The 16,738-nt window shown below is 40.5% G+C and overlaps 2 protein-coding genes across 4 annotated transcripts in view; both read left to right on the plus strand.

Annotated features, from left to right (window-relative positions):
- The window catches only part of fam135a (family with sequence similarity 135 member A), a 17,372-nt gene extending 10,214 nt beyond the window's left edge, over window positions 1–7,158 (plus strand). For all 3 annotated transcript variants that reach the window (XM_020603230.1, XM_020603227.1, XM_020603228.1), the window contains 11 exons: window positions 1,478–1,636; window positions 1,792–1,865; window positions 2,014–2,168; window positions 2,281–4,234; window positions 4,330–4,490; window positions 4,590–4,681; window positions 4,876–4,973; window positions 5,213–5,364; window positions 5,511–5,621; window positions 5,717–5,830; window positions 6,250–7,158. In XM_020603230.1, coding sequence (XP_020458886.1) covers window positions 1,478–1,636; window positions 1,792–1,865; window positions 2,014–2,168; window positions 2,281–4,234; window positions 4,330–4,490; window positions 4,590–4,681; window positions 4,876–4,973; window positions 5,213–5,364; window positions 5,511–5,621; window positions 5,717–5,830; window positions 6,250–6,455 — 3,276 coding nt within the window. In that variant the 3' untranslated portion in view covers window positions 6,456–7,158. The remainder of the gene's footprint in view (window positions 1–1,477; window positions 1,637–1,791; window positions 1,866–2,013; window positions 2,169–2,280; window positions 4,235–4,329; window positions 4,491–4,589; window positions 4,682–4,875; window positions 4,974–5,212; window positions 5,365–5,510; window positions 5,622–5,716; window positions 5,831–6,249) is intronic.
- Window positions 7,159–8,372: 1,214 nt separating this feature from the next.
- Window positions 8,373–16,738, plus strand: part of LOC109961979 (FERM domain-containing protein 6) — a 10,905-nt gene continuing 2,539 nt past the window's right edge. Inside the window, exons 1-11 of the mRNA XM_020603283.1 lie at window positions 8,373–8,528; window positions 11,207–11,399; window positions 11,518–11,608; window positions 12,659–12,738; window positions 12,902–12,978; window positions 13,090–13,285; window positions 13,447–13,602; window positions 14,077–14,142; window positions 14,616–14,684; window positions 14,799–14,973; window positions 15,599–15,883. Of these exons, the coding sequence (XP_020458939.1) occupies window positions 11,322–11,399; window positions 11,518–11,608; window positions 12,659–12,738; window positions 12,902–12,978; window positions 13,090–13,285; window positions 13,447–13,602; window positions 14,077–14,142; window positions 14,616–14,684; window positions 14,799–14,973; window positions 15,599–15,883 (1,273 nt within the window). The 5' untranslated portion in view covers window positions 8,373–8,528; window positions 11,207–11,321. The remainder of the gene's footprint in view (window positions 8,529–11,206; window positions 11,400–11,517; window positions 11,609–12,658; window positions 12,739–12,901; window positions 12,979–13,089; window positions 13,286–13,446; window positions 13,603–14,076; window positions 14,143–14,615; window positions 14,685–14,798; window positions 14,974–15,598; window positions 15,884–16,738) is intronic.

A 16,738-nucleotide genomic window follows, 5' to 3' on the forward strand; every position in this document is an offset into this window, starting at 1 on the left:
TTATTAAAAAAGAAAAACTGAAATATCACATGGTCATAAGTATTCAGACCCTTTGCTCAGTATTTAGTAGAAGCACCTTTTGAGCTAATACAGCCACGAGTCTTTTTGGGACAGAACTGGAGAGGATCTGCAAGGAGGAATGGCAGAGGATCCCCAAATGCCCAAATAGGGTCTTATATAAGGTGTGTGGCTTTCCTAATCACGTCCAATCAGTATAATCAAACACAGCTGGACTCAAATGAAGGTGTAGAACCATCTCAGGGATGATCAGAAGAAATGGACAGCACCTAAGTTAAATATGAGTGTCACAGAGCAAAGGGTCTGAATACTTATGACCATGTGATATTTCAGTTTTTCTTTTTTAATAAATCTGCAAAAATGTCAAATATTCTGTGTTTTTCTGTCAATATGGGGTGCTAATGATGTTAGCATATGGCTGCAATATAACAGAGTGAAAAATTTAGGGGGGTCTGAATACTTTCCGAACCCACTGTATAAGGTGAGCAAAAACATAGTCTGACTGACTGAGCTTAGTCTTCTGATGACACCACAGTAAAGTTTGTTTAGCTGTTTTATTGCATCAGGAGATGCAGTATTGCTGTATATTGAAGCTAAAGTATTTTGATTTCCAAGTACTATTGAATTACACAGAAATCTTAATTGGAGTCAATGGTGAGAATTCTTTGTAGTTGGTGAGTATGTCAGCAAATTGTAGAGAAGAGATGCCATTGAGTCATCTGTGCAGCTAGAGACTGGCAAGTGTTGAGATGTTGCTTCACAGCTGGTAGAATGGCATTTAAAATGAGTTTTTCCATTAGCATTTCAATTATTGTCTGGGTGAGATGACCAGTCCATAGTGGTTGAGTTCTAAACAGGTTAGTTAGAAATGACTGAGGATGTTTTACAAAGCTGTGGAATGATTTATGTAGACGATGGTGGCAATATTATGCACGTCAAGTGCCTCTTGTATGCTTTACTGTAGCACACCTTAATTATTTATTAAATTATTTTCACATGAATGTTTCAGATTAGATATCCAGTGAAACACACAAAGGAAAGTACATTAACTTGCATTTAATTTGGAGACTTCAAGCAGCTTTATAGGATTATATCAAGCAGAGTTTATGATTTATATTATGTAGATCTTAAAGATAACAGTATGTTAGTTAGGGTCTTAGGAGGTCCATGAAGCTAATTTATTTTTTGTGACCAGCTCCCAGAGAGGTAAATGAAACTACCTGCAGCTCATTGTTAAAACTACTGTAAAAAGCCACCTGATGACTAAACAAGTACCAAAATAGTAGGCAACAAATAATTCAGTTGATAGTTGAGGAATGTCAAAATGTCTGTTTTTCCATATTTTACTTATTGTTATGCAGTGTCTTCTTGCATAGAACTGACATATTTCTTGATGCGGGGGTTTGGAAAGTATGCTTGCTCACTTGAGCTTTCCGGTGGGCGAATTGTGTGTTTTCAGCAAAAAGCAGATTCCCCTGATGAACTTGCAGAACTCGTGAATATGAACCTGGCTCAGCTCTGCTCTCTGCTCATGGCTCTTTGGGGTCAGTTCCTAGAGGTGGTGTCCCTGCAGGAGCATGTTGCTGCCCTACTATCTATGGAGCACCATACACTAAGAGTGAGTCCCAGCTTCTTAGTTCATCTCCATTTTAGATATCTGACTAGTTATCTATGAAAGACAGTTATCCTTTTTTTTTTTCTTCTAATAAATTATACTCAGACCTCTGAGCAATTCTTTTGACTGACGTACTCTGTAATGTGATATTATCACAGGTAAGGCGGTTTGCTGAGGCTTTCTTTTGTCTCGAGCATCCAAGAAATTCTGCATTGGCGTATCAGGAACTACAGTAAGTTGCAGGGGCATGTTCATCTTTATTGTGAAATACTGTATATTGTTGCTATTAAGCTGCCAAGCCTGTGCCAGTACTTGCTCATCTGAAATACTATAGCCTAAATATAGAAAATCCTGACTGTTTTATTGTACCCCCCCATCAGTGCTCACAGTCACCAGCAGATGACTAATGCTATAAAAAGCTCCAGCTACTTTCTGTCTTTACCTCCACTTCCTGTGGAATGTGCAGACCTGGATGGTGATGTTAGCTCCTTGCCGATCATCTTTGAAGATAGATACCTGGATTCTATCACTGAAGGTAGGTTACACAGTATTGGTGCTGTTATATGTAAAATCATTAGTAGTCATCTCTAAATATCTTTAATCAAATTTGAACTTTTTTTATTTATGTATGGGTTTTTTTTTTTTTTTTCATGATGGACCCTGGCTGGGAATGCACAGTACAAGGAGTGGCTCAGTGTCCAGTAAACCAGACAAGGCCAGCTCCAAGGACTGCAGTGCAGCAGCCAGCCCCATACCCGAGTCTCAGTATGCCCCGGTGGATAACACTTGGCCAGACAACTATGATCCACCACCTAAATCCAAGGGCAAGTCAGTCAAACTGAAGAAAAATTCAAAGACTGAAAACTCCAAGAAGCTGATAAGACAGGGCTCCAAGGACTCTGTGGTTTTGGTGGGCTATAAGAATCTCAAAGCTCCTTATGCAGACACCAGCGCAAAGTACAAGGAAGGGGAAGCTCCCCTAAACCAAGAAGAACGAGATCAGGGGGACTCTAGTGGTTTTTTAAGGACTAATGCCAGTTCGGCTTTTGACTCTGGTGCCACATCAACAGTATCTGAAAACAGTGCTGTTAATTCTGTTGCGGATGACAGTGTAGCTACTGCTGCTTGTCATAAAGATTTCTTTAAAAATCCTACAAACTTGGATGTACAGAATAATCCTCAGGCAGGTACTGCGGCTATCACTTCACACAACCAACCACTTCACAAAGATGGGCAAGCTGACCACAGTGTCCAAAAGCTCCCACAATGGTCTGCTGGGCTGAAGCAAATTGAGGTGAAGCCAAGTAACAAGGACCCATACCAAGGGGATAAAGTAACAGTTCTTCTACCATGTCGGAGTGATGGAGCACCAAGTAGTAATATTCCTGAAATAACCCAGACAAACCTCTGTGACTCACCGCTGTCTGTGATGGACTGTGCATTTGAAAGGCCAGGTAAAGAGACAGCACAGCGTAGCCAGTCCTGTCTGGTCTCAGTTCATGTAAAGAGCGATTGTGTCAGACTCCCAGATGGAGGAGCCCCCAGTGCTTCGTCTCGCCTCTCAGACTCAGGCATTGAGAGTGAACCCAGCTCCTTTGCCACTCAAGTTGTTCCAGGACTGCAAACTTGTGCTGGGCTGGGTGTTGCTGAATCAGGTGTTGCTGCCCCACAGCCTGAGAGGCCCCTCCTGGGTCCTGCACCATGGCCTGTTCAACAAAGTACTGCACAGAAGCTCGCTGGGGCAGGAGAAAATCTTTACCCAGAAAATTCCAGTGGTGTCAGTGGAGTCCAGTCGTCTCTCACATCTATCAACTCTTTGCCCTCAGATGACGAGGCCGAAGGTTCCTCTAGGAGTTCCAGCGGAGCTGAAGTCCGAGGCAGGAAGTCCAGTGTGTTGGTGCAGGAGCAGAGTGTAGTCTTCTCTGGGGATATCAGACTTGTATATGATGTGGCCTGCACCCCTAACACTGGTGCAAGTGATTCCCAACTTATTAAACCTGCCTTTGACTTGGAAATAGACCCCAAATTAATAGGCATTTCTGAATTCAGACTAGAGGGAGCTGCTGGCTCTGGGACTGGTAAAGAACCCCGTAGTGAACCCCGTAGTGAACCCCATACTGCCTGCCCCTCCAGTAATTCTGGCACCAGTAGCACTGACCTGGTAAAACGTGGGTTGGTAGAGAACTACTTTGGCTCATGCTCCAGCACAGATGTTTCTGAGATCAGTCCTGTAGAAACATCTGCTATCACACTGGGAATCCAGACAGGACCCCAGGCTGAGGAGGATGAGGGCGAGACGGAGCATGAGATGATCGAGAACGGTTACTACGAGGAAGGTGATGGCTATGCTTTTGTGAATGGTGTTGTTGATGAAGAGCGAACAGAGGCTGGGGACACAGCTGCTCAAGAGACACATCTTCTGTTTGGACAGCTTAGCATCAGCTACCTCCATGAAACAAAGGATTTATCAAAAGCTCCTCTCTGCTCCAACCGAGCCTCCAGCAGCATTGGATATAGCTTTGGAAGACTTCCTTGTCCCTCCACCTCGCTTTCCTCTAGCCTGCGGTGGTATGAATATGCACCCACACCACAGATGAAAGCGTGAGTCACTCAATAATATACTTTATACAGATATTTGTCCAGTTTCACACATTATAAATTAATGTTCATCAACTTATTAAATTGTAAATGTGCAGATTCATCAAAGCCAAGGAAGAAATGAAGCATTTAAGGCTACCTGGCATCTTGTACAGTGAGGTACCTGAGCTGGCATCCAGCGTACCCTATTTCAGCTTGGAGGAAGATGAAAACTGTGAAGAAGGCATCCATCTCATAGTCTGTGTTCATGGACTAGATGGTAGGAAACTCATCTTCCAAAGGAAATTTGTTTCTTTTTAGTATTTTTTTGTGTTCAAAAGTCATTTATATGTTTTTCATGTTCCCTTTAATAATGCAGGTAATAGTGCAGATCTAAGACTGGTGAAGACTTACCTGGAGCTTGGACTGCCTGGTGCTCGTATAGATTTCCTGATGTCTGAGAGGAACCAGGTCAGTGGATAATGACACGAACAGTGTTTAAAACTACTATTAAACTTGGGAAAGTTGTGCCTATTGTTGAGTTTAAATGGGTAACATTGGGTTTTCTGATGTCGTACTTGAGTCTATTTTTGAGGAGCTAACACAAGACATCAAAATATATTGGAGTCTTGTGCTTGTTCATTTCATGTTCCTTTCATCTACAGAATGACACCTTTGCTGACTTCGAGTCAATGACGGACCGACTGCTGGATGAAATAGTCCAGTATATTCAGATATACAACCTCACAGTGTCAAAGATCAGGTAAGATGTTTGTCTCTACTGAAATGAAATATGAGAACATGTATTAAGAAAAAAAAATCAAGGATAAGTAGCTGCATGAGGCAGTGAGACACGATTAAACCCATGTGTGTATTTTGAAACCCACTTTATAATCCATATTGCTGATGTTAAACATATGGTTATTTAAATTTTATGTCAGTAGCGCAGTTGGATATTAATGTTGTTTGGTGTCTATAAGCCTCTGTATTCATTATTTACAGCTTTGTGGGTCATTCATTGGGGAACCTTATAGTCCGCTCAGTGCTAACCAGGCCAAGGTTTAAATGTTACTTGAGCAGGCTTCACACCTTTCTTTCCCTCTCTGGACCTCACTTGGGCACACTGTACAACAGCTCTGCTTTGGTCAACACAGGTAAATGTCAAAACATTCAGTTGATGTTGGCAGAAATTCCGGGAATGCCTGTCAATTAGCTAATTGACAGTGTCTGTGATTGTATTCTCTGTCTGTGTACTCTCAGTGGTGGATCATGTTAAGTAATTGTTCAACTTTGTTCATAGGCCTTTGGTTCATGCAAAAATGGAAAAAGTCAGGGTCGCTCCTGCAGCTTACGTGTCGTGATCACTCTGATCCTCGCCAGAGTTTCCTCTACAAGCTTAGCAAGAAATCGGGTTTGTTTTTTTTATTTTATACCAAAGACAGGCTGTACAGTATATGTGGAATATGAGACTGTAGAAATAACCTTTCTATTCATATGCATTTGAAGGTCTTCAGTTTTTCAAGAATGTGGTGCTGGTGGGGTCACTGCAGGACCGCTATGTCCCCTACCATTCTGCTCGAATAGAAATGTGCAAAACTGCATCAAAGGACAAGCAGACAGGTGAGTTAAAGTTAAAGCAAGATGGCAGTCCTAAGGGCTCTGACAAACCAAGCTGCAGTCTGGCATTGGGAGCTGTATTTCACCAACCAGCCTCATTATTATTTGCAAACTATGGTGTGTAGTTTGTAAGTATTTGGACAGTGACAAGACTTGTTTTGTTTGTTTTTTGTTCTTTTTTTTTTGGTGCTACTTTTAAGGTTGATGGAAGGTGTTCTTCCTTCTGTTCCTCATTTATTTTCTGAATTCTTGATGTTCCCCTGTCCTCATTTTCTTTATTTCTTTTAAAAAAATGACTCAGTTTTATTGCATCATACAGTTCTACACACTGGATCTTAAATTGACTGAGGAAAATGGAATGGATCAAACCGATGGAATGGATCAAAGCCATGTTAAGCATGTTTCCCTCTTGTCTATACCAGGTCCTGTGTATGCTGAGATGATTGAGAACCTGCTGCTGCCAGTACTTCAGAACAAAGACTGTAATCTAGTGCGATATGATGTCATTCATGCCCTGCCCAACACAGCCAACTCTCTTATCGGCCGGGCCGCCCACATTGCCGTCCTTGATTCTGAGATCTTCCTGGAGAAGTTCTTCCTTGTTGCAGGCCTCAGGTTCTTTCAGTAGAACTGTGGCAGAATCAAACACATGACTGGATGAGAGAAATGTGGAGCTAATACCTCACATCTAAACTTTATTCTACTTATGCTATCTAGATTATCACTTGGTTTTTAAATATATATACTTTTCAGAGACATGGTCAAAATCACAATTTCTTTAATGTTTATTTTAGAATTACAGTGCATATGGATTTCCTCATTTTTATTTTTCTACTGCAATGTTTTAAACATAGTTTCAATTTTTAGTGTTTGGGGAATGATTTCTCCCATCATATGCTATATTCTCAGTGTTATTTATGTGTTAGAGATTTACTTTCTCCAAGTTATTCAGTTAATTTTAGATGCTGAAATGGAAATGTAGCTGCTACACAAATGAAATGGTTGTATTGGTGAGCTGGCCCAAGTGAAGCCTGCGTGTACTGTCCTCACCATTGCAAATGTGTTTCCACCAGTTTTAAGAGAGACTGCATTGATTTGCACCACAACTACATTTTACAAGCTTTTGTACTGAAAATGGTCATTTGTACAAGTTACTTTTTTATCAAAAAGTTTTTGTTATTTTTAAAGGCAAAGATTGCATTTGAAATAGGACTGTAGCTCAGATTTGCATCCTTGGCTTTGGTCTTAACATTTTATGCTGTTCCTCGCCATTGCAGGATTCTACTCATTACCCAGCCTGGTGTTGGGAGAATAAAGCTTTGCCTACAACATAACTAGATCTTATTACAGGGGATTTAAGCAATGATCATGATTAATCAAAAGCACATGTAGGAAATATTAACTTGTTTTATTTAAAGTATTTGGTTGGTATCATTTGGTGGTTATTTATGTGTTTAACCTAGAAAATGTTGCTTGGAATTTTAAATAATGTTTCTTGAACAACAGTTTATATATCATCATACTCTACCATTAAATATGCATCTTATAAAGTTGGTTATGATTTTTCTTTCTCACAGGATTTTAGTTGTGTGACAGTCTGGTCATAAAGCGTTTTGATCACAAAATGCAGGAAATAGATCTATCACGAATAAAATCTTTAGATTGTAATTGGGGTTCCTGCAGTTTATAAATGAATTAACTCATTTTGACATTAGTTTAAGTCTGGTTTTGATTTAAATTGATATACTCTAGGCTATATGCACTATTAGCAATAGTAATCATATAGTTTCTTTGGTACTTCAACTTCAAAGTTTGTATTGTTGTTGTAGTGCCATTTTTTTCAAGGATTATTCTGGCATTTCTACTTTAGTTTGGGGATTTACATTTCTTTGTTTCCAATGAATCCTGTGGTCCTGCAGATGGCGACATCACAGTAAGATGTCCTGTAGAAACCTACAGTAAATGTGGGAATTTCTGGTATTAATCTACATACTGTAGGTTTGTACGTGGCCTCAGAAATATTGCATTAGAAATAGGACTGTAGCTCAGATTTGCATCCTTGGCTTTGGTCTTAACATTTTATGCTGTTCGTCGCCATTGCAGGAAATATGTAGATTTTAACTTGTCATTCGCTCAACTACTGTATATTTTACCACTCTGACCTAGAGTTTAATAGCTTTTCTGCAAATTTAGTAGTTCTTGAACCAAAGGTAGGTAATTAAAACAAAAAAAAAAACCTCATGTAACTGATAGTATTTACCACTACTAACAACAGCCTCAACTGTTCCCAGCCACTGACCAACAACACTTAATGTTTGGTCACCTATAATTAGCACGAGATGGCCGTACCAATACAGAATATGGGGGTATTTACCTGTTTTGTACTGCATTGAATTATGTTAATACTCCTATATGTTAGAGGGAGATATTTATTTTTAGTTATGGTACCTGCGAAATAAAATGAAAATAACTATTGATTTGAATGTGAAAATAGTGTGAAGGTTTCCAACACTGATTGTACTCCCCTCCCCCGGAAACAAATGGGATGGCTCTATCAGTAGGATTTCACAATGGCATATGAAGCGGACAAGCTGACGTCTTACTTCTATCATGTCCTCAGTTGATAAATGAAAACTGTGTGAAGCACGTAGAGAAAGCCTACGAGCGTAATTTTAAGTCCTTCGCCTCGTACGACGTGAGGGTAAGTAACTTAATGCTTCCTAACTAGCTAAATTAGCTGTCAGCCTTAGTGTTGCACTTGTTGCTTTAGGTTGTTAACAGTCACCGTCCCATCCAACCAAACGCACACTTTTCCCTTAGGGACATTATGCGTAACATTACTACGACAGGTAGTAGAAAGACACTATAAAAGTTGTTTTCACTCTAACTTTTCCTGTATATGATTTAAACATGCGCCAATTACTTAAGCTACATAGAACTAGGGTTTGCTAGTCGAGAAACATTATGTTAAATAACGTTAACGTATCAGGCGACCTATTTGGAGAGTACCGGCGCATCCAAAAAAGAGGGTTAAATGCACAGCAGTTCACTAATACGTTGGCTTATTCTGTAAGAAAAACTCAACACTAATGTGCACTGCTTCCCCAGAACCGAAAAGCTGGTTCACCCTGTTGTTTTCATGTGGTGTGAGTGTAAGTTGTGTTTTCCTGTTTATTCGGGAACCCCTTGTTCCTTTACAGTTTAATGGGCTGACACTTAAGACAACTTGCATGGAGCGGGGGAGGCTGTTTCTTGCACAGCCAGCACTGCGCTCAGAAGTAGGGATTATAACAGTCTTGGAGGGGAATTAAGGATGCAGATGGCTGCTCTCATGTGATGCCGCGTTTCACCCCGCTCAGCTACAAGGGGGATGTGTGGAGACCACAGCCAGTACTGTTTGGACTGGTGGTAAACTTGGGATGGGAGGTGGGATGCAGAGAATACTGATGTAGCTTATACACCTGAGTGCATTTTGGATTTGTGGCTGAGAAAGGTTGGTATGGTTTCACCTCACTCAGTGGCAGTTCAGTACTGCTCATGCATTTCACTAGCTGTTTCTGATGTTCCAGGCATTTGCTGGAATATGACAGCATCACATTGTTTTTAGTACTTGAATGCTAATGTGCACTGAAACTTGTATCTGTTTTGTCCAATACAGCTCATAGATAAATCTATATGGGAAAGTGTTCAACATAAGCCAAACAAATGCTACTAAAGGAGGAAAATAATTGGCCAAACACTGCATTACAAGTATAGCTGAGAAGTCTATTCTATACTTGAACACGAGACCAAGAGACCATCCACATTCTTGTACAAAGTATTTTTATCATTAGAAATCTGTTTATATGTTTCAGTCTTGGAGCTTCACATATGAATTGCTCAGAAATCACATCTAAAATCTTTTCTTCCAAGATCTCAGTAATCAAAATTAGCATTTAACTGTCATCACAAACTGTATGCCAGTGTATATTTTTATAATTACAAAATATCCATACAATATAGCTCACATTATAGTGTCTGAATTGACCAGAGTACATTGCTGCACCACTCATTATTGGCATAGATGATACTGAAGAATGACTTCACTTCCAAGGCTCAAAGTAAATAATGGTTTAAAAATTATGTAGGCACTTTGTATAAATTGACAGTGTGAAAATATACTTGGTCTTTTTTATTTGTACCATGTCATGGTAAGGGTTCAGTATAGTTTGACTGTCATAAACAAGTCAGATATTTAATCTACTGGAATTTCAGGTTTGTTGTATTTTTTTTATTTTTTTTATACCTGTTTGTTCTGACACCCAGAGATGTGCATGAGGCTGTGTTTGAACATGCCCATAAAAACCATGTTTTACAGCAGCTACTACATCTTGTTTTGTATACTGAATGCACTATTTTTTATTTTCTTCTGATTTATCTTAACAATATGTTTGCCCAAAGATCTCTTACCATGCTGGTTGGTTGTTGCATTAAATTTTGTATATATATTTTCTACTTGCATGAGATTGGCCAAGAACTGGCTTCTTCATTCACAGATCGTGTGTGTGTGTGTCCCTTGTATTTGCTTCTCGTTTCTTTTGTTCCTGGTCATTGTCCGGAGTAGAATTTAAGGGGTTTAGAGTCGGCGCACAGCAGTAATTAACCTGATTAATTGATTTTGAGAGGCTAATCAGATGAGCTTCATACGAGTTGGGGCTTAGGGTCAGCATAACTGGGGCAGGCTTCAGGTGAGGCTTGGTTGCACATAGATTGTCCCCCTCTATCATGGCCATTTGTTTTAGTTTGGTAAACAGAATCTGCAATATAACTGTTACTTTTTATAATTTTTGCTGCTGTAGTTAGAAACAGAATCCACAGGGGTTATCTGATCAATGTTTTTAGTTAATGGCTGTTAGTAGGATTACAGTACGATAGGCTTATTGAATTTGTCTATGGATTTTTCTGTTATACATTAATAAGCTATTGTAGTGTTCGTTGATGATTTACATCAAGATGCTTTTTAAGTTGGACTATTGTTTATTTGAATGTTTTTTTTTTTTTTTTTCTTTTTGGGTGTTTCCTCTGGGAGATAACTGGTGATCAAACATTTGGCATCTGAACTCCTCAGAGGGACAAGCCATGTAGAGTTAATCTTGGCTGTGGGATAATGGGAGACACCCGTGTACACGTCTTAGTATGAGGTTGTTCTGAAAATGTTCAAATTTGACTTTCTTTCAGTTTGTTATTCTGATCTGAGACTAGTTAATAACCAGTTTTAAAGTTCATCTGACATCATTCATACTGAACTGTGTTTTATGTGACTTTGCTTCTGTATCTCACTTTTGATGTCATCAGTTTTTTTGTTTAGTTTTTTTTTTTTTTTTTGTTTGTTTGTTTTAGATACAGTATGGATGAGCTGCCTTGGAACAGATAGAGTCGAGGACAGAGGGAACAAGAGAAGGCTGAAGCAGTTTAATACAAACAAAGTACTTATCACAGACGTACACCAGATATTATGTCCAACTCGATAAAGCGGGAGAGAACCATTTGTGTTCTCCTCCCCAACAAAAAACAGCTCGACGTCACTGTTGGGGTGGGTGTTTAATATGTCTGTAGCTCTCCAATTGACTGCCACCAAGATGTTTTAACAGATGGTCTGTTTATCACTACTATATTGAGTTCTTATTTCTTTTTCTCTTCACCTGCTCCAGCCAAAGTCCACAGGGCAGGATGTTTTTAATCATGTGGCAGAGCATCTTGGAATCAAAGAGCTGCACTTTTTTGGCCTCACAGTGGTGAAGGGTAAGTTCATTCCTCAGTGACCCCTAAACCTCTGAACTGGAAAGTGTTGTTCATAGAAATGTTGTCAGAAGAACCCATATGATCATGGGATAGGACATTTTGTTGATCAGTTCTTGTTACATACCACTCTGCAGCAGTCGGTGAGATTGTAAACGAGCATCATGTTTGCATTATGAGAACAGTTTACTGCAGGGCTGAGCAGTTCCAAGATGAATTTTGCCTTCTCAGTCTGCATAATCGAATGGTATAATCCTCTCTACTTAACTTTCTGTTTCTTTGAGGTCCCCTTTTGTTTCTTTGCACAAATATGTTGAAATGCCTTTGTAGTCTTGTGTGGCTCACCACTTGAACAAGAAGCCTTTTGTTTTTGTGGCGTTGGTTCAGCGATCACTTAGCCCAAATTCCTTCAATATTAACTTCATTAAGCCTGGAATGCACCCATGCATTCCTCCCCTTCACCGAGGGGAGGGATAGATTGATAATGGGAAGAGGAGGGTGGGAGTGGAGGCAAAAGATGTAGAGGGACTCGTCATGGCACAGGCCGCCTTACTCTTACTCAAAGGCTCCAGTGAAGGTTGAGAGGTGAAGGAGCTGGAATGAGTCAGGCTGAGAGCGATGGGTAAAGGAACAAGTTGTGAAACAGCTCAGTGAGCATGATTTGGCTGCACAAAGTTGAATAGGGTCATTAGAAAATGCCCATGTCCTGACTCATGAGGCTGAAAGTGATGCAGCATCCTCATTCTCAGCAACAAACAGCTTTTTTTTTTTTTGCCTTTCTACTGACAAAATTCAATTTTTTTTTTTATTTAACAGCATTAACATTGGTAAAGTGTTACATTTGGGAAGATTCAAGCTGTCCTGTGTTGTCATTAGCTTCCTAGTAGCCTCATTCACAAAGAGAAGAACAGGCTGTTTCCTTGGGAATCCTGTTGTTGGGCACATTTTACGCTTGATTACATTACTCTTTGTTTGCTGGTTAACTGTCTAATTTGTTTTGTATTTTGTTTTGTTTTTGGGTTGTTATTTTTTTTTTGCCTTTCTCCATCCCAGACAATGAGCACATATTTTTAGAAATGGAGGAGAAACTGACTAAGTATTTTCCAAAGGAGTGGAAGCAAGATTCAGGAAAGGTAAGAGAGCCCGTTGCATTTTGCTGTGTCCCACTCTTCTCACTGTGACTCATGCTAGGTAATTGGGAGCCACACATCAGTGGCCTACATGTCAGTTTTATTTAGAATAACAAAACGATGGTAGTGCTCATGGGCCTACTCTGACATCTCTTTCTATGTACAGGGATCACAGAGGAAACCCTTGCCTCTAGTACTCTGCCTCAAAGTGCAGTACTACATAGAGAATGGTAGACTCCTTTGGTATGTTGCGCTATACTGTACAGCTGTTTCAGTACTTGTCTTTTTTTTGTCATCCCTGCTGACATCTTTTTTGTACCTCTCACTCCTTTTTCTTTGGGTGTCTGGTACCAGTGAACGAAAGGCACGGTATCTCTACTACTCTGACGTGCGGGAACGGGTGCTTCGCTCTGAATGTCGTCAGCAGGAGGAGGTGTACTTCCAACTAGCAGCTTACGCCCTACAGGCTGACTTCGGTGACCACCCACTTCCCAGGGAGGATATAGAGATCAAGCCTTACTTTCAACCCAAGGATTACTTTCCCCCTTGGGTAGGTGTTGCCATGTGGCAGCAGCATTTTAAAAACAGCTCGTATCTAATGCGTTCTTAAATTTAATAGGTTTGTCCTTAATAGATTTGAATGTTTTTTATATTTTGAGATAATATTGTGATCCCTGCCTAATACATGTCTGTCTCTTGCTCTTTCTGTAGATTGTAGCTAAACGTGGAGTAAACTATCTCCTCTGCCATGGGCCCAAAGTGCATCAGGAGCTGTGGGGCATGTCTACACGTGATGCCATCCTGCACTTCATCAGGGAGTCTTGTTGGTTGGAGGATGTACCTGTCACGTTTTACAGATTGCAAAAGGTTATGAGTCAATTTAGTACTCCCATGTCATACTGAGTTTTTCTAGGACCCCGTACTGTGCTCATTTGCATATTTTGATTTGTATCATTAAAATAAGAATTGATTATTTGGGTTTTTGGGTAATATTTTAATCTATGACCTTTCCAGGGGTATTTCTTCCCTCTAACTGAAATAGTCTCTCCCAACACAAATACAGTTAGTTTGGCTTCATTTGAGCTGTGCTGGACATTATATGTGTAGGGAGGTTATGTAACCCCCATTTATTCCTGTTTGTCCTCCTCATTTCAAAATCACTCATCTATTGAGTGATGTTTTGCAGGCTGGCCCATTTATTGTGTAATGTGCTATCACTTTAAATGTGGTGTTAGCAGCTGCTTAGTGTTTCCCAGTGAGAAGAGGAGCTTAACTGTGAAATAGCTGTCTTATCTGAACTGCCCAGATAACTCTCTGACATCCCATCATTCATTTGTCCAGGACAAAAAGGAAGAGAGAGGAACAGCAATGCTTGGTTTGACCCTACGAGGAATGCAGGTTTATCAGGTGTGTGCATGTGCGAGTGTGTCATTAATGCCCAGTATGTAGTGTCAACACACAAGTACACAAATGTAAATCTGGGTTGGCTCAAAAATTCAGTCTCTCTAGCTGTACTCCTATGAAACCTCTGGTTAGATGTGTGAAGAATGTGGGGTTGCCACCAACAGCAGTGCATGAGGAGATAGGAGCATCTGCTGTGCCTGTCACTTGTTTGATCTGTCCGTCAGGGGCCATCTGGGAGGATTAGGGCTCCAGGCCTGGTTCAGTAAAGAGCCAACAAACTGAGATACCTTAAGAAGCCTTTGGCTTCTTCACCAAGTCCAGATGGCTCCTGTGAACAAAAAGATGACTGATTATTTATCACTATTTTTAAAATCTATCAAAGTAGATTACACATCCAGAAATCCATGCTGCTTTTTTCAAACACAAAAGTCAAGAAGCATTTGAGTGATTTATTTTAATTCTATGTGTATTTGTAGGAAGTAAACAACATTAGACAGCTGCTGTACGACTTCCCTTGGTCAAATGTGGGACGCCTCACCTTCCTGGTATTCACACTGCTCATTTCCAATCTCTATTAAGCTTAGGTGGAATCCTTTTAATAATTTAATGGTTAATGGTTTGGTTGCTATGTACACTAAGTGTAATGTTTTCCCACTCAGGGTAAGAAATTTGAGATCCAACCAGATGGCTTGCCATCAGCCAGGAAGTTGGTTTACTACACTGGGTCATCATTCCGCTCTCGCCACCTCCTCCTGCACCTGAGCAGCAGCCATCGTGTCTACCGCAGCCTCCTGCCTGCCCTCAAACACCTCCGCCAGCTGGAGGAGAGCGAAGGTACAGGAAGGAGTGAATGCAAATGAATATTAGTGATAATTTGGTTGGGGGCCACTTGAAATCAGCAAAACACTTTAGCAGCCACTGGAAGTAAAATGCATAACTTAAAGATAAGGCCGGTCATTTTCTATATTAATAATATTTTCAGCAATCTCCATCCAGAGACTGACACAGACGATGAATTGCCTCTGCACACGGTTAATGTCTGTCAGTGTGTCAGTTCTGGATTAACATCTTTGCCTGTGCCATAAACTTATGCTATTGTTCAGAAAGGATTAAAAACAGAGTGAAACGTGCTGCTGCGCTGAGCGACATGTTTACTAATGAAGAAACATCAGACCCGAACGTGACTAGCTGTAAAGCTCGAAGAATTGTGACATTAAGGCTCAAAAATGGCTGCAGGTCACATGACTCATGGATCTTTAAATAATTCCAGTCGATTTAAGATCCATTGTTTTTTGTAGGAGGTGGTGCGGTTAAGTCATTTTTTCCAAGCAAAAAAATCAAAAGAGTTCCTGTTCAGTAATTGATATATAGTAGTTTATACACAGAATACAATTTTTCATTTGTTACATTTGGAAAAAAGACAACGCAATCATCTTGAGTTGTCTATTGTTCATTTCAGAGAAAAAATGTTACAGAGAATCGTACATCAGTGATGACCTGGACTTGGACCCCCCAGGCAGTGAGAATAGCCCTGGTCTGTCCCGACACTCCACCAACAGCTCTGGAATTGAAGCCGATGCCCGCCAACACAGCATTTTCACAGAGATGGCCTCCATGGAGGAAGAAGGTCAACAGCAGTCAGTGAAGTGTTTCAGCTCAGCAGCCAGCTGTGGCAGCTCCTGCACCTCTGGGTTTGGTGCAGACAATAAGACTCAAATAGAAGAGGAGGTGTGGCAAGAGGAAGGTCAGAAAGTTTTTAGACAAACATTTGTGCAGGAAATTGTATTAATCATTCTGCATGTACAGTTGTTACAGAAAGTATTCAGACCCCCTTAAAATTTTCCACTCTTTATATTGCAGCCATATGCTAAAATCATTTAAGTTCATTTTTTCCTCATTAATGTACACACAGCACCCCATATTGACAGAAAACACAGAGTTTTTGACATTTTAGCAGATTTATTAAAAAAGAAAAACTGAAATATCACATGGTCATAAGTATTCAGACCCTTTGCTGTGACACTCATATATTTAACTTAGGTGCTGTCCATTTCTTCTGATCATCCCTGAGATGGTTCTACACCTTCATTTGAGTCCAGCTGTGTTTGATTATACTGATTGGATGTGATTAGGAAAGCCACACACCTGCCCATATAAGACCCTACAGCTCACAGTGCACGTCAGAGCAAATGAGAATCATGAGGTCAAAGGAACTGCCTGAAGAGCTCAGAGACAGAATTGTGGCAAGGCACAGATCTGGCCAAGGTTACAAAAAAAATTTCTGCTGCACTTAAGGTTCCTAAGAGCACAGGGGCCTCCATAATCCTTAAATGGAAGACGTTTAGGACGACCAGAACCCTTCCTAGAGCTGGCCGTCCGACCAAACTGAGCTATCGGGGGAGAAGAGCCTTGGTGAGAGAAGTACAGAAGAACCCAAAGATGACTGTGGCTGAGCTCCAGAGATGCAGTCGGGAGATGGGAGAAAGTTGTAGAAAGTCAACCATCACTGCAGCCCTCCACCAGTCGGGGCTTTATGGCAGAGTGGCCCGACAAAAGCCTCTACCTCAGTTCAAGACACATGAAAGTCCGCATGGAGTTT

Source organism: Monopterus albus, unplaced genomic scaffold (genome assembly GCF_001952655.1).
Source record: "Monopterus albus unplaced genomic scaffold, M_albus_1.0 scaffold60.1, whole genome shotgun sequence".
NCBI classification, from domain to species: Eukaryota; Metazoa; Chordata; class Actinopteri; order Synbranchiformes; family Synbranchidae; genus Monopterus; species Monopterus albus.